The sequence below is a fragment of the Blastocystis hominis genome (genome assembly GCF_000151665.1).
Source record: "Blastocystis hominis, Singapore isolate B (sub-type 7) whole genome shotgun sequence assembly, scaffold_4".
NCBI classification, from domain to species: domain Eukaryota; class Bigyra; order Opalinata; family Blastocystidae; genus Blastocystis; species Blastocystis hominis.
In genome coordinates this window covers 847,816-873,840 of record NW_013171849.1, presented here as the reverse complement: position 1 = coordinate 873,840, position 26,025 = coordinate 847,816, and the positions used below count along the sequence as shown (strand labels likewise).

The following is a 26,025-nucleotide window of genomic DNA, read 5'->3' as shown; positions in this document are numbered from 1 at the left end:
GATGTATGAAGCAAATAGCAATAGTGTGATGTCTGAGAGTTTTGATTCTATTACTGTGGTTTACAGAAAGAATATTGTTGAAGAGCAAGAAAAAACTAGTGGTACACTTTGGAAAAAGGTCGAGAAGGTGCTAATCAAAAAAGAGATTATGGAGGGTTTTCGTTCCCTTCAATCTGCTTTGACTGATGGATGCGATTATGTTCATATGGGAGATACGATTAGTTTCAATGGACTACCTCATCTTCAGAAAAATGAAACAACATTCATTCTTCCACTTATCAATCATAATGAAGCTCAAACTCATAACATAATTCCTGAAACAATCTATTTCCACTGCATTTCTGGAGTGAAGAATGCTACGATTGGCATTTTGTCTCCCCTTGATAAGAATATGGTTATCACTGTACGCTGCAGATCCAATGTGCTCATTTTCCATTCCACAGAGGAATATGTTCGACTGATAAAGGCAATACGTTCTGATAGTGAGGATTGGGAGTATATCGAATCGAAAGCTTATCGATATGTGGAAGCAATGAAAGAAGATCCTCCGTTTATCAGAGAAACCAATCAAACCAAAATTCGAAATCAAATCGTGGAAGATGTGATTCAATACAACATTCCAGTGGTGATTGAGGGAGTGACGTCGTCAGGCAAAACATTCACGGTGGAACAATACTGTCGACGTTCTCTCGTTCCCTTTGTGAGATACAACTTCAGTCCTTCGTCCACAACTGAGGAATTGCTTGGAGATATGGTGATTACGAACGATGATACAGAGAAGATCAAATTCCAGGACGGAGCTTTCACGGATGCATTCATTCATGGCAAACTGCTATTGATGGATGAAATGTCTCTGGCTCCTCCTTCTGTGGTTCAGAGTGTGTTATCGTATTTGTTTGGCAAGAAGATTCTCCATGAAGGCAAGGATGGAAGTGAAGAACGTGTAATGCATCGAGATTTCCGCATTATTGCCACTCAAAATCCTGCTGGAAGCTCATACAAGCGAAGCAATCTGTCTTCTGCAATTCGCGATTGTTTCCGCTTTGTCACTCACGATTCAACGAAACAGAAATACTTCCCGATGATTGAGAAAGAAGAAAGATTGGATATCATAACGGCGATGTTTGGAGGAGACACAAAAGTTGGAAGAAGAGTGTGTGAGATTCATGATCGAGCTGATAATCGAAAGAATGTGTCTGGAAGAGAGATTGATAAAGGGAAGGATTACACACTTCGAGATTGTAGTCGAACTAAATGGATGAAGGAGAAATTGATGGATAAAGAGAAAATCGGTGAAAGCAAAGCATTAGATCGAGCTTTACAAATCGCATATAATGAAGATTTGAAAACAAATCCAGTATTCAAAGCGGATATTACTTTCAGCAAAGCTGCTTTAGACAAGGAATGCTGGAAGGATGTGTATGATCGAGTTCGACTAGGATTGGAATCTGGATGCCATGTTCTATTGATTGGAGAAACGGAATATGTATCTCGAAAGTATTGTCGAGCAATAATGGAGATAATGCAGAGTGAAGGAACATCCTGTGAAGTGATTCATTGCAGTTCGACTTCTTCAACAGAAAGTGTGATTGGAAGCTATTCACTCGAGAAAGATGATGATGAAGGCAAACCAGTTCCTCGTTTCTGTCCTTCTCCATTGCTTACAGCGATTGAAAATGGAGGAATTTGTGTTCTTCAGTCGATGCATTTGATGAAATCGAATGTGATCGAGCGATTGAATTCTGTGTTGGAATTATCACCTGCAGATGGCCATCATCATGTAGTTCGATTTGATGAACGTCGAGAAAGACCCGAATTCGAAATGAGTCCCGAATTCCGTGTAATCGCAACAACATCTGAGAAAGGTTTGCTGGCATTTTCTCCTGCCTTGAGAAATCGATTTTTGGAAGTATTTGTGAGTCATGAAGATGCAAAGCGATTTGAAAACTCTCCCAAGCTTGAGAATAATGAGAACAGAGATGAAATTGATGATTTGATTCATGATTATTCTCAAACAATCGATTGGTTTCAGCAGCAAGAACTCCATCGAATGGCCTATTTTGCTACTCAGTTGGCTGGATATCAATTGGATGAATCTCTGATTGAAATGCTCGCTAAACAACCACCAATTTGTGAACTGCAATCCCTTCGAAGCCATTGGACTGAAGCTTCGAGATTGTTCTATTGTATTTGCAAAAACAAGGCTGTGGCACTGTGTGGACCTAGAGGCAGTGGAAAGTCCTATGCAATTCGCGAAATCATCAAGCAACGCCATGTAGAGAGATATCAAGTGTTCAGTGTATCTGGAGAAACCGAGTTTTCCACTTTGATGGGAAGTGTGGATGTGAAAGGTGATTTCCGAGCTGGAAGATTGCTTCAAGCTGTAGAAAGTGGAGAATTAGTGATATTCGAAAATGCTGAAAACATGTCAGCAGAATTACTGGAAATGCTTGATACTGTTTGTGATCCTTTCACTGATGAGTTCACTTATCCAGCTTTTATCAATCATTCAATTCATCCTTCATTCCGAGCTTTGTTCGTGTTTACAACACGTCGAGTGAATTCGTTGCCTTCTCTTCCTGCTTATTTCGATATTTGTAAAATGAGTCCAATCCAGAGTGATGAAGCGAAAGAGTTGATAAATAGTGAAATCTGCAAACGATTATGTGATCATATTGATAGTGGTGGGATTCCATTGAATGAAGTATTCACTCTGGATAAGACTTGCTTCAATACTTCTCATCCAATTTGGATTGTAGCAGCATTGTTTGCAGATCGAAAAGATCGCAAAGAACTACTTGAGAGAGTGATAGAAGAATGGAAAAAGACAGCTGACGCAGGAGTGAAGCAAGAACTTGAATCAGCAAGTGTGGTTTTGTCAACTCCAACAGTAACAGCAATAAAATCCCCAACGAATGAATTGAGTTCATTGCTTCAACGTGGTCCTCTTCAAACAACAGTTCCAATTGAATACTCAAAACTTAAGGATTTGGATTCTTCTGTATTATCTGCATTGTTTACTCTTTCTATTTCCAATTTCAAGCAAACTCGCCTTCCTGTGTTATTGGTTGGTGATTCAGATATTGCTTTTGAAGTGACTCATTTGCTGTTTCCCAATGCTGCTCATATGGAAATGTCTCGTTCAATGGAAATGTCTCACACATTTGGTGAGATTTCCGTTTGTCGTAAAGAAGACATTCAATACATTTTGAGACAAACATCGATCCAAAATGTTGATGGAACTCCGATGGAAGCATATCGAGAATACTTGAAGAGGTTATTGCATGGCATGGCAGATGATGAATCATCGCTCATGATGCGTCCTGGTCCGATTCTCCGTTCGATAATGAGTAACAATTCGATCGTGTTGAACAATATCAATTTATTGAATGATCGATTGCTTCCTCGAATATATTCATTGCTGTTTAGTTTGGATTCACAAGAGTTTAGTCTATTTGAGGATTATTCCCAAATTCAAACAGAGATTCTTGGTAAATCTGTAAACGCGATTGTAACATGCGAAGATCCAGATTATGGAAGAGTTGCAAAGAAAGACCAATTCATTCAAGTGTTTTGTCAAGCCTATTCTGGATTAGAAAGGGCGAAATATGAGTTTGAAAATCGAGATGACTATCCTTTACACATTCTACGAAAGTCAAATATGCTGAGAAAGGAATTTGTGAATGCTGAGAAGGTGATTCCATTCTATCTTCGATTCCTTCAATCTGATTTGGCGTCTCGAGAGAATCTGATTCAAATGGGAATGAAGAATAAGGATTTGAAGGAAGTGAGTAAATTCCTTCAATCAAGCAACAAGGATGATGCAATGATTCAAGACTTGAAGCAAACTTTATCATTCCTATTTACAAATGATGTTATTGGTGATATAGAATCCAGTCTTCAATCCAAGCATCCATTACTTCATACAAAGACCACGATTCAGTTATTGGCATCCATTGTATTGGCAGATCGAAGTCATCTTCCTCTGATTCTTGAAGGAGATCCTGGAGTAGGCAAAACTGTTTCTGCTGAGAATTATTTCGTAAAGGAGAATCTTGACTATAAGCGAATCAATTTTTCGAATACCATAACGATTGATAGTTTGTTTGGATGTTATACGATTGTGAATGGAGCATTACAATTCAGAGATGGAAGTATTACAGAACTATTGAGGAGAGGAGATCACTCAGATCAACGAATAGCATTGTTATTAGATGAAGTGAATTTGGCTCCATCAGATGTGCTTGAAGTATTACTCACTCTGATTCGTTGTTATGTGAATCACAATCCATTCCAAGTTCCAGGAGGCGATGTGATCAACATTCCATCGAACATGCTGATCATTTGCTGTATGAATCCAGCATCCATGTCAGCAAATCGCAGCACATTGCCCCGTCAATTCTACAAGTATTGTATCTATCATCGTGACTTGAAATACACATTGAATGAATTATTCCTCACAGCTCGTCAAATCTTGAGTAATGTAATGGAATCGGAAGAAGAATCAACAGAGAATCAGATTCTTGATTTGTTTGAATATTCCTACAACTCCTATCAAAAGACATCGATTCCATTCTCACTTCGAGATGTATTGAAAGTGGATCAGATTGTGAACAATGGAAATAACCTATCATTGGAAACTGCTTTATGGTTGGTGTTTGCTTGTCGTTATGAAGAATCAGAGAGAAAAGAAATCGAGAAGATATTGAAGCTGGAAGAGACATTGAAAGTTGATATTATCAAACAAGACGACCAATGTGTTGTTCGTGGTTATTGGGACATTGAAACACAACAAATGTATTCAGGATCTTTCAAAGAGTATTGTTTCACTTCAACAGAGAAAGTGACGATATTCAAGTTGAGTCTTGCTTTACAATCCAAACGAGCCATTTTGGTTTATGGTTCTTCTCCCTCTGGCAAATCGTATTGTATTTCGAATCTGGCATTGATGTGGGATAAACAATGCACTTCGGTGTTTTTGAATCACGAAAGCTCTCCAGATGTGTTCATTGGTCGAAGTACTCTTGGAATTGATGAAAATGGGAATGAATGTATCAAATTCCGAGAAGGTCCGCTGTTGAAAGCAATGGAGAGTGGAGATTGGATTGTGATCGAAGATATTCATTTGGCAAACAATGATGTGATGGAATCGCTGAATTCTCTGTGTGAAGAAAACCCAACATTGAAGGTATTAGCAGGAAATGAAGAAATAACGTATTCAATGCGACCAAAAGAAGGCGAAAGGAAAATTGACGAAGCATTCCGAATCTTCTTTACAATATCGGACAATACATTGAAACACTTCACTGGACCATTCTTGAGTCGTTGTGTGATTGTGTATTGTGATCCAATATCGACTCAAGCAAATGTTCAAGAAATCTGCCAAATCAATGAATCAAAACACGATCCTTGTAATTTTGGAAGCAAAGAATCAAAAACATTCCGTCGGTGTATTCGAGTGATAAACAGTAAAGAGAGAGATGCATTCTTGTTTGAATTTGGATATACACCGAAGAAGAATGCTTTGGTTTCAAAGATTGAAATCCCCAAATCTATTGATTACGAATTATATGACTATTTGGACAGTGTAGATAGTTTATCAGAAACTGATAGAATGAATCGAATGATTGCTATAATGGAGAAGATTTGTTCAAGTACAAAGAGTGCATTTGTGATTGAAGACACTATTAAAAGATTGCAAAGCTGTATAAAGTATTTTGAAAACCATTTTATCTACTATGTAATGGATCGTACAATCAATGTACTTGAAATGGATAATCTTCAGAATTGTATGATGAAAAAACAAAGAGGAGATAATGCAGGTGTTCTTCGTCGTTGGTTTTTGATTTCATCGATTGATCCGAAAATGAGAAGCAAATACAGAATGTCTGAATGGATGTTTAACCAAGAAATCACAATCAAGCAGTTATTTGACATTCCTACAACCGAACAATATATATATTTGGAATTGCTGTTTATCTGTGACAGGAGAGAGGAATTAATGGAGTTAATGAAGGAAACAATATTGAATGATTTGGCACTTGAAGTATTTGCAATGTTGGAGAACGGTGATCGAAGTGATTTGACAGAACAAATGATGAAGGCAGTCATCAATATTCGATACTATTATTTGGATGTAATGAAGAATGAAAAACATTTGAGAGAGAAAGCTCGATTTACTGATTGTTCAAATCTTCGTAATCAGATTCAGTCGGTCGAACAGTCAATTGAATGTTTCCCATCTGAGATAAAGGAATCGAACTCTGTGAAAGAAATATTAACCACTCTTGAATCAATAGAATCTGCTGCCAAGAAATGTGCATCAAGACGTAATGAGTATGAGAATGATGATGATGATGACAGTATGAAGTATATGTTTACTGAAGCGGAATATAGTTGTGGCAAAAACGAGGAATTAAAAAGATATTTACAGCAAGCATTTGGAGATAAAATGATTGATAGCCAAACATATAAGTCAATGAATTTCAATGTAATTGAAACAAAGTATGTTATTTACAATTATAATGATCATATAAATACAAATATAGTAAAGACATCTCATTTGATTTACAAGTTAAAAACATTCAAAAACTATCCGTTCATATTGAGTGAATATGCAGATGTATTGAATCGATTGGAATTGAATGTGGTTGATATTCTAAAAGAATTCAGAAGTTCATCAATTCTCCTTCCCCACTTATTGAAAATGCTGAATGTATTGCTGAAAAAGGAGATGAAACATATGAAATGGGAAAGGTTATTGGATTACTACTGTGCATATCCATTCGTAACTCCAGTTGATGTAACTCAAGGAGACTTTGAAGCAGCCATTGAAATGTTGTTCGAAAAAGATTGGTATAAAACTTTCTGGAAGTCATTTAATAACACAGAAACTACTCGAAAAAGTGCATGCGACAAGTTAAAAATTAGACTGACAAAAGAGTACTATTTCACTCAACATCCAAAAGATATTGTATTGAGAGTTCCATTGATTTTGGATGCTATAGATTTACAAAGAGGATTAAACAAATACAGTTATGAGCAAGTGTCTCAAGTTGATGTTTGGTGGAAATGTGATCTTCCTTCTTATGTTGAGCCAGGAACTACTATTCCTAGTGAAATACTAATAATGGAACAATCGCTTCAACATCCAAGTAGTAAAATGAAAATCGTAAATTACTTGTTGGAAGAAATGTGGACACGCCATTGTCCAATGAGAATTGAAGATAAGCTGGCTATCATTTGTCCACGCAAACGAACACTCCAAGGAAAGGTAGTATTGGACATGCTGGAAGTGGATATTTTGCGAAATGCTCTTAGCAAAGTAATAAGACAAGTACAAGATATTGATGATCTTGTATCAAGAGTGATAGCTACTGCTCAGGCAGATTGCAAGGTGGAATTAAACAAGTTACAAAAAGAATGGAAAAAAGCAGAAGAGAGAATGAAGGAAAGTGACGCAGAGCATAAAAAGATGTACGATAATTTAGACTCAAAAAAGCAGGCTTTGATTCAAAAATATACAAGAATAGCTGAAGAAAAAATGAGAAATACAAAATATATTGAGAATTTTGAAAAGCGAAACAGAAATACGATTGGAATGTTCACATATATGCATGCGGTGAATAATTTACGATTGGAGTATTTTTCATGTTATATCAATACTCCCCAATATGCAAATCATGAAGTTAGGTACACAATATCAAAAGACTACCATCCATTCGACTTTCAGATGTTATTAATCCCACATAATCATGAAGCAATTAAATGGAGTCAAATGATTACCGTATCGTTGTTTGCACCTGAAGGAGTCAATAGTTATCTTCAATCAAATAAGATTCAATTATATGGAAACACAATATCTTACTATGGCGTTCCTGTTCAAGATGGTTATTTGCTGGTACTTCCATTAGCACCATTTAAATGGAGTGTTGAGATATCTATTGGAGGACAACGTATCAAGTGGGGATATGATAGTATTAGTTTGGTTTATTATACCAACAAAATAGGTCAACTAGATTATTATTCGAAATATTGGAATCACAAAAACAACTGGGATATGTATAAACTTCTTTGTTTCTTGAGATGCATGGTTACTATAAGAGACGATTTTCATTTGAGATATGATATTCCTATTGATCAATATAAACTAAATCAATATAATCAATATAATAGTGCCTCTTATGGCAAGTATTTATCTTCTTGGGTGTATTTTCTAACGTATTCTTCATTCAGTTGCAGCCTATACAAATATACAAAGCCTTCTTCTTTTTTCAATTCTGAAATAGAGAGATATTATTATCAATATTATATTGCATGTATCGAAATAAAAAGCGGTTTAGACTTATTGCCCTATAATCAAGTGTCGTTTGATTCATTTAAAAAACAGTGGACTGTGAAAGATTATCTCGATTATGGAGATGATCTTGGTTCTCTTATCAGTATTGATAAAATATCTAACTATGATGTGAGTGAATATCAAAAGGATTATCAGAGATATTTGACTATCCAAAGGAAAAACAGTCATGTCACGAGTGAGGAAAGAAAAATGGCAGACAAATATGCAAAGAAACAACAAGAATATGATTCTATTATAGATTACTTTTTCCCCAAAACAACACATGCTACATCTCTTATGTGTATTAGTAGAACATTAAATGATGTAATTGTTGTATTATATGATGGAAAGAATGCTTCAATTGGTCTTCCTAAGGATAAAACATACTTTCTTCCCATAAGTTATGTTGGAGAAGATGGAAATCATATCACGATTCCCTTTTTAACTACTAGTAATGAAGTGAAACTAGTTGTGACAGGAAACGATTGTGATATATCGAAGAGTTCGAATAGTTTTATATTTGTAATGAAAGACAATGAAATTGGGGATAAGAAAGTCAAGTTGGTGGCCAATGTATATAGAACATCAGATAATGAAAAGTTGGCAAGTGAAGAATTCTATTTGTGTTATAAAAGAAAACGAATGCCAAATCATATTGTCACTTCTGTTGATTGCTGTATCTCGGATAAATATTATTCCAATAAATCTGCGTTTTATCTGTCTCCTTCTTCATTCCCATGTAGCGTGGATGTTTATATAGATAATAAGAAAGAAACTATTCAGTGTAGACAAGGACAATGGACCTTTATTGTATCAAAACCTGCAATCAAAATGGTTTTTTATTCTTCAATCATGACGGAGTATAATTCTTCAAATTATGCTCGGTGTTTCACATGGAATGATACAGGATTGTCAGTGTTTAAAAGAGAGTTTCCACCGAAAAATGCTGTTTCAGTCCCTCGTGTTTGCTCAACTGATCCATCAACAGCAATAGCGAATCTCAGCTCGAAATCCTTCTGCCAATTTGTGTCAGCTTTTTCTGATTTATCATTGGTCATTCTATCCGCTAACGATCACGATAAACAAGAGATATTATCAATTTTGAATGGTTGTACCAATGATCTGATCTTGCCTTCCATTAAAATAGCTGCTGAATCAGTTTTCAATGCAATTATCAGTGAAAAGTCCTCATTGCAGTGGGACTCTGTTATTAATACTTTGAGTTCACATGTGAATGATGGTGATAGACAGGAGATCGAAGGCAGTAAGGTGGTTCATGAAGAAGCGTACACAATCTCACCAAATATGGATACAGAATCACAACAGGAAACAGATAATAAGAAGGCCACGATTTCATTTGGAACATTGTCAGATGCTACTAAGAATAAGATTGGCAAACGTGTACAGGTAATTATGATTAATGAAAATGTGAATAATACAGCTAATGAAGAAAATGAAGAAAGCGAAAATGAGAGTAATCCAAATGAATTAAAAGAAAACGAAGAGTATAAGTCTGTTAATTATCAGGCTTATCTTGAAATAGTGAATAAGTTACAGATGGATGAGATATTCCAAATGGTTTACAAACGAAAAACAACAAATAAGTATGTTAAACCTTCGAGTTTCAAAGATTCATTAACAAAGGAGATTCTTAGCAAGAACAGAAACTTGATTGATCCTGCAATTGCTCAAGCAACCATTAGTACATCTGTTAATGTGATTGACTCCTTAAGGCAAATGAATTGTATGAGCAGAAAACCTCATTCAACAATCAATATCATCATCGATACAAATTGTAGTTTGAGAAAGAATAAGCTTCGAATGCGAACAATCATTTCGTGCATTATGGTAACAGTAATGAAAGAACTTGGCATTTCCTTCAATTTGTATGTGTTTTGTGGAAGATATAAAGGTGTGTATGTTTCTATGGAAGATCGATCAACTCGTGAAATCATTTCGTTTTTGTTTGATATGGAAGAAGTGGTGAAAATGCCTTCAACTCCATTGGATCTATTGACAGTGAAGGATCAATTTAACGAAAAAGATCCAGTGGTGATAATAAGTGATGGATTCAGCGAGCAATTGATGTCTCAAGATGATGAAGTGAGACATGTATTTAGAGTCTATTCCAAGCTATTTTTGTTATGCGTAAAAGGAAAAGATGATGAAGCATTGAGTGGATCAAATCAAACTTTACTTGAGAAATCATTGGAGGCAAACTTCCATAATAATATGGTACTGATTGAGAATATCAATGATATAGTAAAATCTCCTAACAACATTTTGATGAACATACTATTTGATGCCCAAGTAATGAAGATGAATGCTAATGATAATGTTTCTCCAATAATGAAATATGCTCTTGATCTTCAAGATGATTTACAAACCGAATTTAAGGTAAACAAATCTTTAGTGTCAATCAACACTATATCAAGTTCAAAATCTGCAAAACTAGTCGACATATTGGACGAAAATCTCATGATTCAACCAAAGGCATTGAATGAAAACATTTTATTGAGAAAGCTGAATGGATTGATTCAAGGTGAAAATCTATTTGATGCAATGAGCATTTCTCTGTTCGTTCCTAATAAATCAACAGCCTATGTTGCATCCACTTCAGGAACTTCGATTCATATGGCAAACTACATCAAATATGTGGTTAGCAAAACAGGAGATGGCAAGTTCTTCAAGAAGCTTGGAAGTGAAAAGATTCGAAGCTACAATGCTAGCATTGTGATTGATTGCTCTTCAATTGCATTCAGTGAAACGAACCGAGTTCATTCATTGATCACGATCTTCACAATGCTTCGAAATCTGAGTAATATGCAACTGCCTTGTATTGATTTGTGGGTGGCTACTTCTCATATTATTCGTATTGCAACAGGCATATTATCCACTGATTTATGGGAAAGCAATATTGTTGCTGCATTGTATCAATCGTTATTATCTCCATGTCAAAATACTTGTTTACCTGATTGTATTCGTTATGCTTGCTGTACTTGTAACGCTCGATCATTCGACTCTATAATGATGGTGTTAACGAATGGTGTGTTGTGTAATGATTCAAGAGCAGAAATCAAATCGATTGTAAGTGGAATCGAAATGACTTATCTTGGAATTGGAATTGGTTTGTATTTGTGTGGATTTGAAGATTTGTTCCCAACAATGATTTGGAATTCAAATCCAATTCAATTGTCTGAAACAATTATGAATCTGACCACAGCATCAATGAAAGGGAATCTAAATGCAGTGCCAGAGAAACAAATCGAGAAAATGATAATGAATGGAACATTTGACAAAACCTATGTTGATATCACAGAGCGGGTTTGCAATATTCCTAGTATTTACGAAACTACATTGAGTAATGTTAGATTTGCTGATGAAACAGATGGACCCGATGCAATGACGAGGATTGGCGATATCAATGATAGCAAATATGATTTGGGAGTGGATGGAGGCTTTAAAGACTATACAATTCTATTCATAATTCTCTATTTGTGTCGAGGAGAGAAAGATGAAAATGGTAAAGTGATTGACCAGTCTATCACAGATGAAGTTTTGCGAAATGGTCAAGTAGTGAAGAATGTGCAATATTCTCCCATTCTGAAGCTTGGAGATAAAGTAATCAATGGAAAACCGATTGGAAAGGGATTTAACATCAGATATGCTTATGATTATAAAAGTGCTATCGATGAATTAATGAGTGGAAGGTATCGAATGACATTTATTACTTGTTCTCCTGGAGATGGAATTATGGCAAAGAAATGTGATGATGATGTTGATCAATATGCAGATAGGTTTGTGGGTTGTGTTCACGAATTCAATAGGAGAGGAGGAGGTGTATTCTGGTTCTTAGAAAACTATCCATTCACTTATGAAGCTGACCTGTATTTTAAGAAATTCTATGGATTTGAAGCAGTTGGTGACAAAGATAAAAACATAAAAGGAGGCAAAGTGATGGAAAGAGTGAAGAGCGAAACTCCGGAAGCTGGTCATTTTATTACTATTGGAGGCAAAGCAACTGATTTATATAATCTGTCTCAATTGGATTTTGGCATTGTTCGCATTTTCGAAGGAAGAACGCTTTGCAAACTGAATGAAAGGAGACTCGAAGGAATTGGATTCCGTGAATTTGCAAAGGAGAGCGAAGGAAATGTGTCGATAATGGTGAAAGAAAAGCAGGAAGGAAGCAGTGAAGGCAGAATAATCATTGATACAGCTGCATCCAAACTATTCTTGGAATTCACTGAAGATGGAACAGCCCGATGGATCAGCAATGCTGCAGTTTGGTTGTGTAACACGGAAGCATTTGAAGAAGAACGATTCTGTAATCCAAAATTAACTTCAGGAATCAAAATGAATGGAGTAACACTTCCTGGCTTGACACCAATGGAGAAACGAGAAATCAAGAGTAAGGAAGTGAGATTCTGCTTAAGTATTGTAATGGATACGACAGGATCAATGGGCAGTTATATTAATGCTACTAGAGAGAATATAATCCAAATTTTGAATCAGTTACAACAAATAGAAAGAGATTATCATCTTCCTAAGGGAGGAATTGTTGGTCAAGTTGTTCAATATAAGGATTTCAAAGATACATTAACAGGAGAAACAGCAGAATACATTACTCATGACTTTGGAAAACTGAGAAATAAACTCGCTACCTTTGTAGCAAGTGGCGGTGGAGATGCATGTGAAGATATTCAAGGAGGATTGATTCGTGCTTTAGGACAAATGAAACAGGTCCCATACAATACATATAATCATTTGATTCTGGTTGTAGCAGATGCACATAATCATGAAGATGGTAAAACTGATTATAGTTGTGACTATACACATAACATTGCTTATAACAAGAGCTTTTCGCAAGTATGGAGGGATATCTATGGGATGATCAATCAATTCAAAGGAATAAAGATTATGTTCATGCCCGTTTCTAACAAGTTGCTACTACGAACAGCAGATATTATGCGATCAGCTCTGGGACCTGAAATCGTTGATAGTGCCGAAGTTACAACAGAGACAAACTTCGTACAAGTAGTAACACAGACAGCCATCACTGAATACAAGCGATTCATTGGTATTTCTTAATCTCCTTTCATGTTAATTCTATTGTTTCTTACATAATATATTTCGTTTTAAATTCGGTTGATTTCCTCTCATTTCATCAGATTCCTTTTTCCATTCACGTAGTGAACAACAAACACTCAACATTCAATCAATTAATCAACGATTCACAGTTTGTGTTCATGATAAGACAAAAACGATTCAGCTTCGGGTCCTTCGAAATCTTCTCCTTCTTCTCTCGAAGAAATCGAAACATATCGCAAAAACAAGACCACACAGATAATAATAAGCAAAAACAGACTCATCAGTAAGATTTGAAGTGTGCTCAGCGCTGCTTTCACGGGTAGATTCGGTCGTTTGACTCGCAGATTCGTCTTTGATATAGGCTGGACAGACTTGTTTTCTTTCGGCTCATACTTCAAATAGCTACTGAATCCATCGGGAATTCCACCATTCTCCAGTAATACGCTTTTCCTATTCTAAAAACCAACTACATAATTCCAACGCCTTTCTTGCTTTCTCTGCCATATCAGAAGCTTGGCGAGAGCCGCCATACATAAAAACGGATGACTAAATTACAAATAATATAAAATTCTACTTTATAGATAAGTAAAACGGTTGGATAGCCACGAATGCGGAATTGAGAGGCTGTTTCCAGTTCTGTAGTGGCATCCAACTGCACATCAACAATTTCCATATTGAAATACATTCCCAACTTTGATCTCCCCTTTCAACAAAGTTGCCGTTTGTTCCCAGTCCTTTTCCATTCTCTTACAATGTATACACCACTATTTCATACTGGAAATTCGAAAATATACAGGAGCATAAAAACGAATAAACCACACATCCGAACTGTTGACTATTACATTAGAACTGAAGTTTGCGTCATTTAGAACAATAAGATCTATCCCTAACTCATCTTTCCTAATTTCACCTGATGAAAAGCTTAAACCGAGAAGAATAGCAAACGAAAATAGTCTAAAACCCCACGTCATGATTCTACCCAAAACCGTTCATCCAACAAACAAATCAGTAACCCTATCGTAACATGAACTCTCCTGCTCCGAAATGGATTGCCACGAGCAGCCTCTCTCTCATAATAGCATCACTCGAATACTGCGGCAACTCCAATTGAAAAAAGCACGTATGCGCCACGGGCAGCATCTCATCCGTCGCATCTTTATAACACAGCTTAAACGGCTTCGACCAGTCGTCACTCTTCGGTAACCGCGACCGACTCCACGTAAACCGCAAGAAAAGACTTCGATCCTTATTGCTCAGCCCTCGCATGACCCTCCAGAACCGCTGCACCACTTCATGCCGCTCCGTCCACCCAATATACACCGTGTGAAGCTTCAGCGCATCGATCGAGATCTACATCGCATCTCCTCCTCATCTCTACCTCCGGCTCTCCCTTCACCGCACGTTCTAACTGCTCCCACGTGAATAGCGACAGCGCTCGCTGCGGAACCAACGCGTACACGCCCGCAGCGATCGCTTCGGCGGCTTGTTTCCCTTCGGTGAGTCGCGATTCCAACGCGAGCTGATAGAACTTCGATCGGTTCGAATACGTTACCGGCACCTGCGATCCGCTCGGCATCAACTCGACCTCGTTTCCTGCCGAATCGAGAACGGAGAAGGTCAGCACGAAGAGCTCTTGGAAGTCTTCGGAGTCGTCGGTCTGCGTGAATTCGTTGACTTGGCGAAGCGTGGAAACGAACGCGTGATCGACACTATCCACATCGTCGATCGTCACCACGTCTCCCACGATCGTTTTCCACACCGCGCTGCACAGTTCGAACGCCATTCGCTGCTTCGTCCGCAGCGCGATCCCGATCAGATTCCCCACAAAGCTGTACATCGCGAGCGCGTCGCTGCTCTCGCGGTATTTTGGGTTCGGCAGATACTTCATTTCGCCTGGACTGTTCGGCTCGCGCGCGTTCGGACACGCCAGAAACAGATCGATTCGGTCTGAAAACAGATCGTCGATGCACCGTTCGATCGTGTCGCGGTAGATTCCGCCCCAGTCCAACCCTTGCTCTCCCTTCAGCTTCACTGCCAGCAAGCGTTCACGGCCATCGAGCGGCGCACGAAGCACTTCCACGGGGATATCGCGCGTTTCGCGGAAGAGCTGCGCGAAAGTGCATTGCGAACTCAGCGCGTGTTGTGTTTCTGTGTCGCTGCCACGTGACGGCAGCGCGTCGCGCTCCATGGCAGTGAATACGCGGCGATTATCGAGCTCGACGACGGGATAGCAGTCCTTTCCGTGATAAACTGTCTGCGAAATGGTGAGAGCGAGCACGTGCTCTTTGACGGGGGCGAAGATATAGCCGGTGAGGCCTGCGAGGATGCGGCCAAGTGTGATGATTCCGCTCTCGCGGGGCAGACCGAGGTCGACTAAATGAACGATGCGTTGGAGCTGTGCGTTGAAGTATTGAAGGAAGAAGAGACGAAGCCGGATATCGAGACGAGAGAAGGAATTGAGTCCGTAATGGCGCGCTTTGTCGTCTTCGCTGAGAGTAAAGTCGAGGAGAGAGAAGGTGAGCATGGTGTCGCTGGCGTTGCAGTGCTGCTCGAGAACGCTGACGAGCGAGAGATCGAGTCGACGCGTGAACCGCGCGAAGCAATCGGTGATTTGGTCGAGAGACGTCTGGGAAACGGGCTGATTGCAGGAGGTGAGAAAGAAGGAAAGGAAGGAAGGCGGCGGAATGGATTGGTAGAATAGACATGTGGCCAGAACATAGACCGTTTCGACGCACGTGCAAATCGTACTGCAGGACGACGGAGAGATCAGGATCGACGGCGAATTCTTTACGGATGCGTCGGTTGATTTGGCTGGGAGGGAGTCGGTTGCAGGACTTTCCGTCTGGACGAAATTGTTATAATAGAGAATTTGCTGGTTTCCACTTTTCGGATCTATCGACCGACTTTCATAGATTTGATGGAGCTGCAGAGACAGTCGGCAGGACGTTAAGAACTCGATTAGAAGCGGCAAATGCTCGGGAACCATCGAGTTCTCGTCGATTCCCTCGCAGTAATCCATCACCACTTTGTACAATCCGCTCACATCCGGGAGTTTCGCCAATGGCATGCAGAGATGCAGCATTTTAATCAGCAATTCCACGATGGTCGATTTGAAGGGCAGTCCGGCCGTTCGTAAATAGGTCAGTAAGTTGGAGAAGACGCGCTGGAAGTATTCAGTAGGCGGATTCGCGAGGCGTTTGGAGATGTGGAGAACGAGATCCAACGCGAGGCAGTTCCAATCGAAGCAGGGCGATATTGGAATCTCCATATCGCCTCCCCATTGAATGTTCTCGAAGGGTTGCACCACGAACGCGTAGCCCCACGTCGGCTGCGCGTGGATGTTGCTTTCATAGAGGAATCGGAGCGTGCTGCCGCGCACAGTGAACGAGCAGAAGTTGGAAGGACCGCCCGTGAAACGAGCGATCACTTGCGTGTGCTTTTCGTCGCGATAGAATGTGAGGAAGGCGTTATCGGTGTCGAGACAGCATCGCTTGTCGAAGACTACGCGTAGACCCGCAGCGGCTGGGAGCATGACGCGGTCGTAGTAGCTGACGCGAGTTTTGCTGGGGTGGAGCGAGACAACGCGATATTCGGAAGAGGACGCGGTTCGACCGAATTCGACAAGAGCGGGACCGGAAATCGAAGAAGAGGACGCAGATGAATGGAGAAGATCGGAATAACTGCGATGGAGGCGAGGCACGCAGGGATGAGAGAGCGTGACCGAAGAGCCAGTCCACAATCCAGCAGTAAGCGAAGAGAGAAGATCGCTTCCATGGGAGGACGTCCACACGATCTGCTTGAAGTTTTCTTTGAGAATGCGGAATAGACAGCTGACCAAAGTCACGTGGTTGTGCTTCCAAGGCTTCAAGATGAGATTGTTGCAGTAGGTGACGTAGGTGTATTTGAAGAGTTGAATCAACTCGTCGCTTTTGATTGGCCAGGCGGACAGAACGTCGATTTGATGAAGTTTGGCGTAGTAGATGAGGCAGATCAGCAATTCGCGAATGAATTTAATGGAGAGAACTGTGCAGATTCGACCCACCGTGCCTCGCACCAACTTCACATTCCCCAAAAAGTAGAGAAAGCGGTCTTTGTGAAGCGCGAGCGACTCCACGGGGAACTTCTTCTCTTCCGAAATCCCGCTGTTGGAGTTGAGAATGGAGAGCGTGGCCGATGCCAGATCGAACGAAGTGATCACTCCCGTTTCAGCGACAGGCGAAAACGTAACCGATTTGGACGTGATCGACGCGACAACGCCGATCATTCCGCTCTGGTTCTTCAGATCGCTCTGGTTGATATGCTGAAGTCGCGAGAAGGGCGGCAAGATCGTAGACAAAAGAGCATTGGTGACTTGTCGCTCCGATCCACTCGAGGGCACTTGCTGTCTGCGGATTCCCAGCTCCAAATCCGAAAGAACCGATTCATCGCTCACTCCTTGCGAAAACGTCGGCAGTTCCAAACTCGAATCAAACAAAGCTTCGCGTTCTTCCTGCGTGTGCTTCTCGATAAACTGCTGCGACTGCGCATAGTCCTCGTTGAAACTCAGCAAGACGCGATACGCAGCTTCGACCGAACATTGCGTTGTCCGAGCCAACATCTCCGCCATTTTCATTCGCTTCTCGTTTCGAATGATCGTCGGCTTGTCGTAATCTTCGTCCTCCTCCGCCAAATCGTCCTTCCCCACTCCGAAATCCGCCTGGAACAAATCCTCGACGGGCTGGAACGTTTCTGTCTGCAGCTCCATCGGAAGCAGACGACAAGATCCAGGATATGTGTCAATCACGTATTCGATAAACCAGTTGAAATACTGGCGAATAATCAGCGCGTTCATCGAAACTCGGCATGGAAGTGGCCGCACAGCGATTTGAATTAATCGTTGGAGCGTCTCGGGAGTGATCTGCGATACAAGCGAATCGTTTGCGATGACAAGATGATTCACACAACGCACACAATACAACAAGAGAATGGCGTTCTGCAACTCGGAAGGCGCTAACGGTAGATCGGCAGTGTTGAAGAAAGGCATCGAATCGGTGGGCAAAGCGAACAACTCCGAATTCAATTTAATGCGCTGAATGATCTGCTGAATGGGCTGCAACAAATGCTGGAATGCGTTGAGATCGTCGCGAGGAGGCTCGACTCGATCCACCACATCGAACACATAGTTATTAATGAACTGAGGCGTCTCGATTTTGTCGAGTAAAACCAACGATTCACTCATTGATCGATGGTACTGAATGATCGATCCCGTTCCATGACTCTGATACGCCGTTTGAATGAGTGTCGAAATCTCGTTCTCTCCCTCCATTAAGAATTCGTGGATTCGAATTCGACACCCTGCGTACATTCGCGGAGTAATCGCTCCCAATACTTTCAGAACCGCGGTTCCCATACAGAACCACGGCGATCGACTTCGCAGAATCACGTGAAATCCATAATTATCTCGATCTTCGATGCTTCGAATATCTGATTCGCTTTGAAGCTGCTGCAGCGTTTTATCCAGAATATTCTGAAACACTGAAATCATCAACTGGTTCCACTGGGGCTGACGAAGCATCAACCGGAGGAGATACACGATTTCCTCTGCGAACACAAGCGAACAGAAGGAGGCTGTGTGTCCATCCGGTCGAATGTGCATTTTGCAGGGACCCACGAAGACTTTTTCTTGCGTGTTCAGCACTTCTGCGAAGAACTCGGCCTTGTTGGGATGCTGGAACGCGGGCGAGGAAGGACAGAGCGTGTTGTAGATGAAGGGAAAGAAGGAGCAGCACAACACACACGAAGATCGCTCGCCCACCAATGCAGCAGGGCAGCAATCCTCGTGCGACACGAGATGAAGCAGATAATACACGAAGGCTTCGCGTTTCTCGAAGGAAGAAGCACTCTCTTGAGGGAAGAGAGGCGGCTGAAGCAGCGGGTTCCTTCGAATGGAGTCCGCTTTCGGGGTTCCCGGCGGAACTTCGTAGAAGAGAGAAGTGGAAGGCTTGAAAACCGGGGGAATGTAGTTGGTGAAGGGAATGATGGACTGGAGAAGCATCGTCGCGAGTTTCTGGTGGCGCGGCGAGAAATACACCATTTCCCAGATCAGATTTCCGTTTTGTTCCCATGGCAACACCGCAGCCGCACGCGTTTTCGATATGAAAAGCATCAATGCGAGGTAGGAACTCAGCACGCCCTCCGCGGCGGAGATCAGCATATCCGTAGCGATCATGCCCTGCATGGTGTTTTTCGCATCGAAAACCTTCACGCACGTGTACATATTGATCTTTGTATCATTGTTCCTGTAGCTGATTGGCGCGAACGGCTGCCAGGATTCGCAGCGTTCCCGCGTGATGCGCTGCATCCGCGTGAAAAACCGCAGGAACTGGCCGAATTGCTGCTGTGTGTCGGCCAGGTAGGGAAGGCTTTGCCGCACGAAGAAATTGGAAACGTCGGTGAGCGTCCAGTTGAATAGAGTGTCTGTGTTCTGGGCAGGACTGGAACGTGAGCGCGAGAAATAGTCCGAGAATTGCTGTATGAGCAGGATAGAGTAGGCAAGACGCATTTCATTCGCGAGAGAAAGAACGGCGGACGGGAAAATGCCTGGAATGGTGATCGAAGAGGGGTCGATTTTCTTTAAATGAAGCTCGGCGAGATAGCTGTGGAAATGCGAAGACGCCAACGAAATGGAATTCTGCGATGTGGAGTCCCAGAAAATCCCGGGCGAGATGAGCAATTCCTTGGAGTAGCCGTTGGTGACTTCGTACCATTTGTTCAATCGCAAAATGTTTGATTCCAGGAAGGAAAGAAGGTTGAGCCGCACTGCGAAATACGGCAGTTTGGGCGAAGCGATGGTTGCCAAAAACCACACGATCGCTCCTCCCAATCGCCAGTGAAGATTCTCAACACATCGATCGAATTCACTCTTCAAATATTCACAGAATAGACACAACGATTCGATGAGGCGTTTCATCACGGGATGCGATGCGCCTTCACAGTTCTCCAAATAATCAATTCCATAGCTTCCCTCGCGTTTTCGTCTTCCAGCGTGATATCCGCCTTCATAAAGCGTCGAGAACTCGTTCATTTCGTGGAACACGCCAAGCAAAAAGAGCCGGCACGCTTGTGGAAACGGGGAAATCATCTGCATAAACTGCAATCCTTCGTCGAAGATTCGCTTTTTATTCCGCGCATTTTCGGTTCGACGCTTCAGCGAATCGCGCAGATGATGAACGGAGACGGTGGAAGAATGAACCAAGAACTTATCCACGCACGAAATAATCAAATCAGCTCGTGTTTGCGGAATGACGCCTCGCTCATCGACCATTACCGAATTGTTTTTGATCAGCGACTGAATGATTCGCTCTCTCCCCTTCCTCACAATCTCGTCCGATTCGTCCGATTCGTCTTCATTCAAATCCCATGGCTCGTTAATGTTCATTAGCAAATCCAGCTTCTGCAGTAAAATATCCACGAAGTCTTCAAAAGACGCGGGGAACTGCATTTCCCCCTCTTCCGCAGCGTACTGATCGCTCAATTCCTTCGCAGACGCGCGGAACGACAGTGTTTGGTGGAGCTTCGGCGATTTTGATTCGATCACCACCGTGTTTTCTCTGAACGAAGGCGACTGCGAGATCGCTGAGAAGGTCATGAGGCGTTTCAGACTTCCGCTGGAGTGCAGCGAAGTCGAATTGGTGTGATCGGAGGCTTGGCGGAGCTGCAGACCGGATCCTTTGGTGGTGATCACAGAGGAGGAGCGAGGAATCGAGAGATGATGTTGGGACTGGAATTCTTGTTTTTTATGGCGCAGAAACTCTCGAATTCGCAGCACATAACGCCAAAGAATGATGATCTCAGACGGATAATCGACTTGATCGTTTTCTAGAATGCATAGCAAGACAAAACGCAAACCTTCCAATTGGATGAAAATGTCTTTTACGAGATCGCCATATCCACAGAGCGACACCAGCGTGATGAACAATTTCAACTCGAAATTCACGAGAATCGGCTGTCGCTTGCGACGCCACGCCGGTTCTGGTTTCCATTGATCCAGCCATTGATGAAGAATTTCGTATTCCGCCACTTCATTATCGAACACACCGCAGAGGAAACGACGCGTGCTCATCGGCAGCGGCGCGTTTTCAGCGCTCGACGAATCGAAATGGGGGTCCGATTCGTTGAGACCACCGCTGAACAGATAGCTTTCGAGGAGAAATCGAACGTCTTCTCGGGTCTCCACGAGATTGTTCAAGCGGAATGAGTAATGATAGCACGTGGAGACAGAGACGATCAAATTAAACAGAGAGAGATACCAAGGGAAAGCCTGGATCGATGTGCCATAACTCGCGCTGTAGATGGGATCCCACGGAATGGAGATCGAGTCCAGCGAGGAGGCTTCGATCCTACATAACGAGATGAATTTTCCCCATAATAAGGCGAGCTCGTCGATGGCGACATTCATTAAATCGGAAATCCGATACGAGAACTCGCCCAAATATAATCGAGACAACACATAGAGAAGCAGGTGGTTCAGAAAGGTCGCTTCAAGCGACATCATTAAATCGGAAACGCATTCAGATTCGAGAACCCGCGTAATGGAACTCGTAATAAACCGCACCGCTGCGTGGAACAAAATCTTCAAGTATTCCTCTAGAATGACGGATTCAGTACGCGAGTGCGTGAGATCGCCTTCGGCCTGAGAGAGAAGATAGACCTGGAAGGGGAAGAGCACCTCGTTGAGAATGCGACCACTCTCTTTCGAGGGAGTAAACACCGAATTTCGCTGCGAATCCTGCTTGATAAATTGCTAATTCGGAGAGTTGCCGCGCTGCTTACCGTGAATTCCTTCTCCGTTATCTCGAAAATCTCGTGAAGCAGCGTGATGGATGCATTCGCCACCGACTCTATTTTCGAATTCAAAGAGAACCACTACCATCCAGAACCGCGGTTATTGAGAAGTCCGGAAGTAACGACTTCAGTTGTGCGCACGAAAACTTCCCCGCGAAAAACCCGTGCGACTTGTAAACGCCGTAGGATAAATAATGCGTGCAATACGCACTCCATGACACTACCGTTCAGTGCTCCAGTCTCTCCCTGCTACCTTCCGAGCATGCATCAAATCCGCCATCCGGAACAAAATCATCGCGAAGCATTGGATTCACTCTACATTCGCACCATGACAGAAAAAGGCACAAAATCACATCGTAACAGTGTTCCGCGCCGTATCGATACACGTTTTGATCATCGTTATCCCATCGAACGCGCACCGCACAGCCCTCCACTCCCTTCCAGGATTTCTCCTCGATCACCTCGCCTTCCTCCCCGTTTCCCTGGTTTCCCCATTGCCAGTCAGGTCCACGCGCGACTCGATCGCCTGGGAATAAGCGAGGGTAGAAGACTGAGGATAAAGAGAGAGAGAGAAGGGCATACAGGAGCGTTCAGTGTCGTATACATCATGAGCTGGACAATATTCGGAGTGAGGAATGTTTCTATACAGATTAGCAACACGAAAAGAGGATGATGAATACCCGCATGTACAGCAAGTCGGTGAGCCTGGGTAGGCAGGACGGAGAGAGCCGTGTGATATCTGAGCAGAGCGCAATAAACTGCAAATAGAGTACAGAGTGAGAGAGCTACCGTTGAAGAAATAATAGAATAGCGTTGCGACGAACAAACATTTCTTCGTATGGCGAAGAAGCATGAACCAGAAGCGATAGTTCCTGAAATCGTCATAAAAGAACAAGAGTACATAAAAAGAAGACAGCTCGTACTTTTGGTCGTGTTTTTGTGCCAAAATACCAGAGCTTGCGCGAAGAACAAATAATCTAGCTGCTTCGAAATCTAATATCAAACAAAACGTAGAATTACCCACATTCCTCTCGATCTCTTTCCGATAACCGTATATTCTGAATATTTCCTAAACTGATGGAAGCATCCTTGCGAAAAGCAGATTCAATGATCGAATTGTCGCTAAATAACGCCCTTGGAATATTGATTAAAAAATCCTTTGAGCGACGTAGCTAAATATGGCATCGAGATATGCACAGCTTACATTGTACCATCCTTCCCCTCCAATACAGTCAAAATCATCAGACAGAGAAATCATTCCCTGAGTTCAATATAGAATAACTCAAATTGTTGACAAAAACAATATGAAACAAAAATCTGAATCACTACCCTTACTAGAAATGGACGTAAACGTCTTTTCAAAGCAAGCTATATAGACTCAGCACAATCAATTCAACGGAATGCCTATTTCACAGCCTAGAAATAAACAAAAAAGTCCGAGCTGCCGGAATCGAACCAGCGACCCTTAGATTGCTGCGAAGCAGCCACTACAGTCTAACGCTCTACCAACTGAGCTAAGCTCGGTCTGATTAGAGCAAAGGTTCACAACCTATAAGACTAGCATAAAGGAGAGAAAAACAAGTGCGTTTTTGTGCCATTTGTTCCAATTCTAGAATTCTCCAATTACGCTTTATCCAATCGCTAAGGTTCCATAGCAGCGCAAAATGTTTGGTTTCACCAAGGTGTTTGGTACTGTTGAGCGTACAGTCGTTCGCAGCGTTTGGAAACCCTGCGTCTGTACATTGCAATATAAATCAATTCGGATGTACACGCAGGGGTCAGCGAGAAGGAGGTTTCTCATTCCGTATGTTTATCGTTCCAAATCGTTTAGCATTCACACAGACAGTAGGAAACACAGGAAAAGCGTTATATTTAGATAGCAAAGGCATGGCCAATTCAAATATAAAGAGACCGGGTGATCTTCCTGAACCAAATGACAATCCTCATCCCTATACAGATTTTGAGGATTTGGAGATCGACAAGTATATCGCAACTGATGAAAAATCACATAAATTGTTTATGGACATCGAGAGTCAAATCCAAGAGGTAAAAATGGCATCGTTCGTTGTAACAAATAGAAACAGGCCAAAGTAAACGAACTCTACGAAGCCGAGAGATACGATGAAGGCTTGGTCGTAGCCCAAGAGGCTTTATCTGTATTTTCATTTTTGTGTTTTGACGTGCAGCTCATTAAAAGCCACTTCGGCGAGAACCATCCTGTTTATGCCTGTGGATTAAACAACCTGGCGTTGATGTACAAAAGCATGGAGGATTACGACGAGGCTGCGATTTACTACGACAAAGCACTCCAAATATACGAAGATGTGAGGTCGATGGGTGCTGATAATGTTCAGACGTGCGGAAAGAACCATAAATCTACGCTTACCACGCTGAAGAACCTCGCAATTCTCTACCAGGCGCGAGCAGACGCGGAGGGAGTGAGCGTCATTTTCGATGTTTGATGTGCAGGGTCTTGACCGATTTGAGTACATGCTGAAGGCAGAAGACGTTCTGCAGGATATTGAAGACCGAAAGAAGTCGTGATCGGTGTTTTTTTGTATGTTTGTTCTGAATTACCATTTTTGAGGGTTTTTGCTTTTGGTGTACCCAAAGATTGCTTTATTTTTGTGTCCTGCTTAGGGATTTGGTTAGAGTATTCGTTCTATCAGACATATATTGGCTTTGTAAGATTAAAAAATAAGAATGAGTACCTACAGTTCAAATGGAACCCTAACACACAAGAGTGGCACGCTACGTTATACCCTCCACCAAACTGCAAGTGAAACATTATTAAAGTAATTGTACTCCTCTTTTGTACGAACTTTAGAGGAGGCATTCAGGCAGCCGTGGTATGTCCTGATGGTGTTGATCCCAATGAGTGGATTGCAGTACACAGTATTTGCACCACTTTGTCCTCATTTTTAGCAATTGATTTCTATAATGATATTATAATGATATACAACTCTGTAAAGGAGGAGTGCACGGTATATTCTTGTCCTGTGATGTCTGCCGGAAAAGTGTAAGTGCTTGATGCAAAGTGAGGAACTAGATACGAATTTCTTTGGACGGACAAGTATAAGTACAGGAAGCCTACCAGACTTCCTGCCCATACATACATCGAATACCTTGTTAGTTGGGTATTGGGCCTTTTGCAAGATGATAGTCTCTTTCCCACAGAGCCAAGTACGTAGAAAAAAGTCGGTGATTCCCAGATGTTCCATTTCCTCGTGATTATTTGGACAAAGTGAAAAATATATTCCGCCGAATACTCCGCGTATACGAGCACATTTACTACAGCCATATTTCGCTCCTCCGTCATCTCAGTCTTCTTGATCAGTTCCAGTTCAGTCTTTGTCATTTCATTTTCTTTGCCGACCAATTCGACCTCGTTACATCGCAGAACTTCCGCCCTCTCCAAGACTTCCTCAACCAATTCGCACCAAATCTCCGCTGTTTTTGGAATTCCAAAAATCCTCACTTTTAGACACCCAAGAAGTCAACGCGCAGCAAGCAGAGATCGATTCCTACTACAACGCTCAGAACGGGACGCAGCCGGCGGGTCCATCGGAAGAAGTGGTGTCGCAAAGCGTGTCGCAGCCTTCTGAAGAATATTCGTTCGAAGATCCGGCGCAGCCGTTCCAGCCGGAGAACGTGGCAGGACAGAATTCGATGGAAGAAGGAGAAAGAGAAGGAGAAGGAGAAGAAAAAGGAAAAGAGGAACAGGAAGAGGAACAGGAAGAGGAAGACTATGACGACGAGGAAGAAGATTACGA

General features: G+C 41.8%; 5 protein-coding genes; 3 read left to right on the top strand and 2 right to left on the bottom strand.

Annotated features, from left to right (window-relative positions):
• Positions 1 to 391: 391 nt before the first annotated feature.
• On the top strand, positions 392 to 13,429 carry GSBLH_T00003878001 (uncharacterized protein; the record flags this gene model as incomplete). Its single annotated transcript, XM_013042700.1, has 1 exon — positions 392 to 13,429. One exon carries the CDS (start codon positions 392 to 394, stop codon positions 13,427 to 13,429), a length of 13,038 nt encoding a protein of 4,345 aa, XP_012898154.1.
• A 143-nt stretch (positions 13,430 to 13,572) lies between these two features.
• GSBLH_T00003877001 (uncharacterized protein) lies at positions 13,573 to 14,420 on the bottom strand (the record flags this gene model as incomplete). XM_013042699.1 has 6 exons in its annotated part: positions 14,340 to 14,420; positions 14,224 to 14,309; positions 14,113 to 14,193; positions 14,004 to 14,081; positions 13,911 to 13,975; positions 13,573 to 13,879 (listed from the first exon to the last, which is right to left on the bottom strand). The coding sequence occupies exons 1-6, from the start codon at positions 14,398 to 14,400 to the stop codon at positions 13,573 to 13,575; spliced, it is 678 nt and encodes a 225-aa protein (XP_012898153.1). The 5' UTR covers positions 14,401 to 14,420.
• Positions 14,421 to 14,443: 23 nt separating this feature from the next.
• GSBLH_T00003876001 (uncharacterized protein) lies at positions 14,444 to 19,970 on the bottom strand (the record flags this gene model as incomplete). Its single annotated transcript, XM_013042698.1, has 2 exons — positions 14,444 to 14,779; positions 14,808 to 19,970. The coding sequence occupies 2 exons, from the start codon at positions 19,968 to 19,970 to the stop codon at positions 14,444 to 14,446; spliced, it is 5,499 nt and encodes a 1,832-aa protein (XP_012898152.1).
• Positions 19,971 to 24,139: 4,169 nt separating this feature from the next.
• GSBLH_T00007167001 (uncharacterized protein) lies at positions 24,140 to 24,796 on the top strand (the record flags this gene model as incomplete). The annotated part of the gene is given in 4 exon segments (XM_013042697.1): positions 24,140 to 24,298; positions 24,331 to 24,408; positions 24,439 to 24,708; positions 24,722 to 24,796. 4 exon segments carry the CDS (start codon positions 24,140 to 24,142, stop codon positions 24,794 to 24,796), a joined length of 582 nt encoding a protein of 193 aa, XP_012898151.1.
• Positions 24,797 to 24,955: 159 nt separating this feature from the next.
• GSBLH_T00003875001 (uncharacterized protein) lies at positions 24,956 to 25,736 on the top strand (the record flags this gene model as incomplete). The annotated part of the gene is made up of 5 exons (XM_013042696.1): positions 24,956 to 25,047; positions 25,080 to 25,147; positions 25,178 to 25,271; positions 25,302 to 25,435; positions 25,465 to 25,736. The coding sequence occupies 5 exons, from the start codon at positions 24,956 to 24,958 to the stop codon at positions 25,734 to 25,736; spliced, it is 660 nt and encodes a 219-aa protein (XP_012898150.1).
• Positions 25,737 to 26,025: the final 289 nt, after the last annotated feature.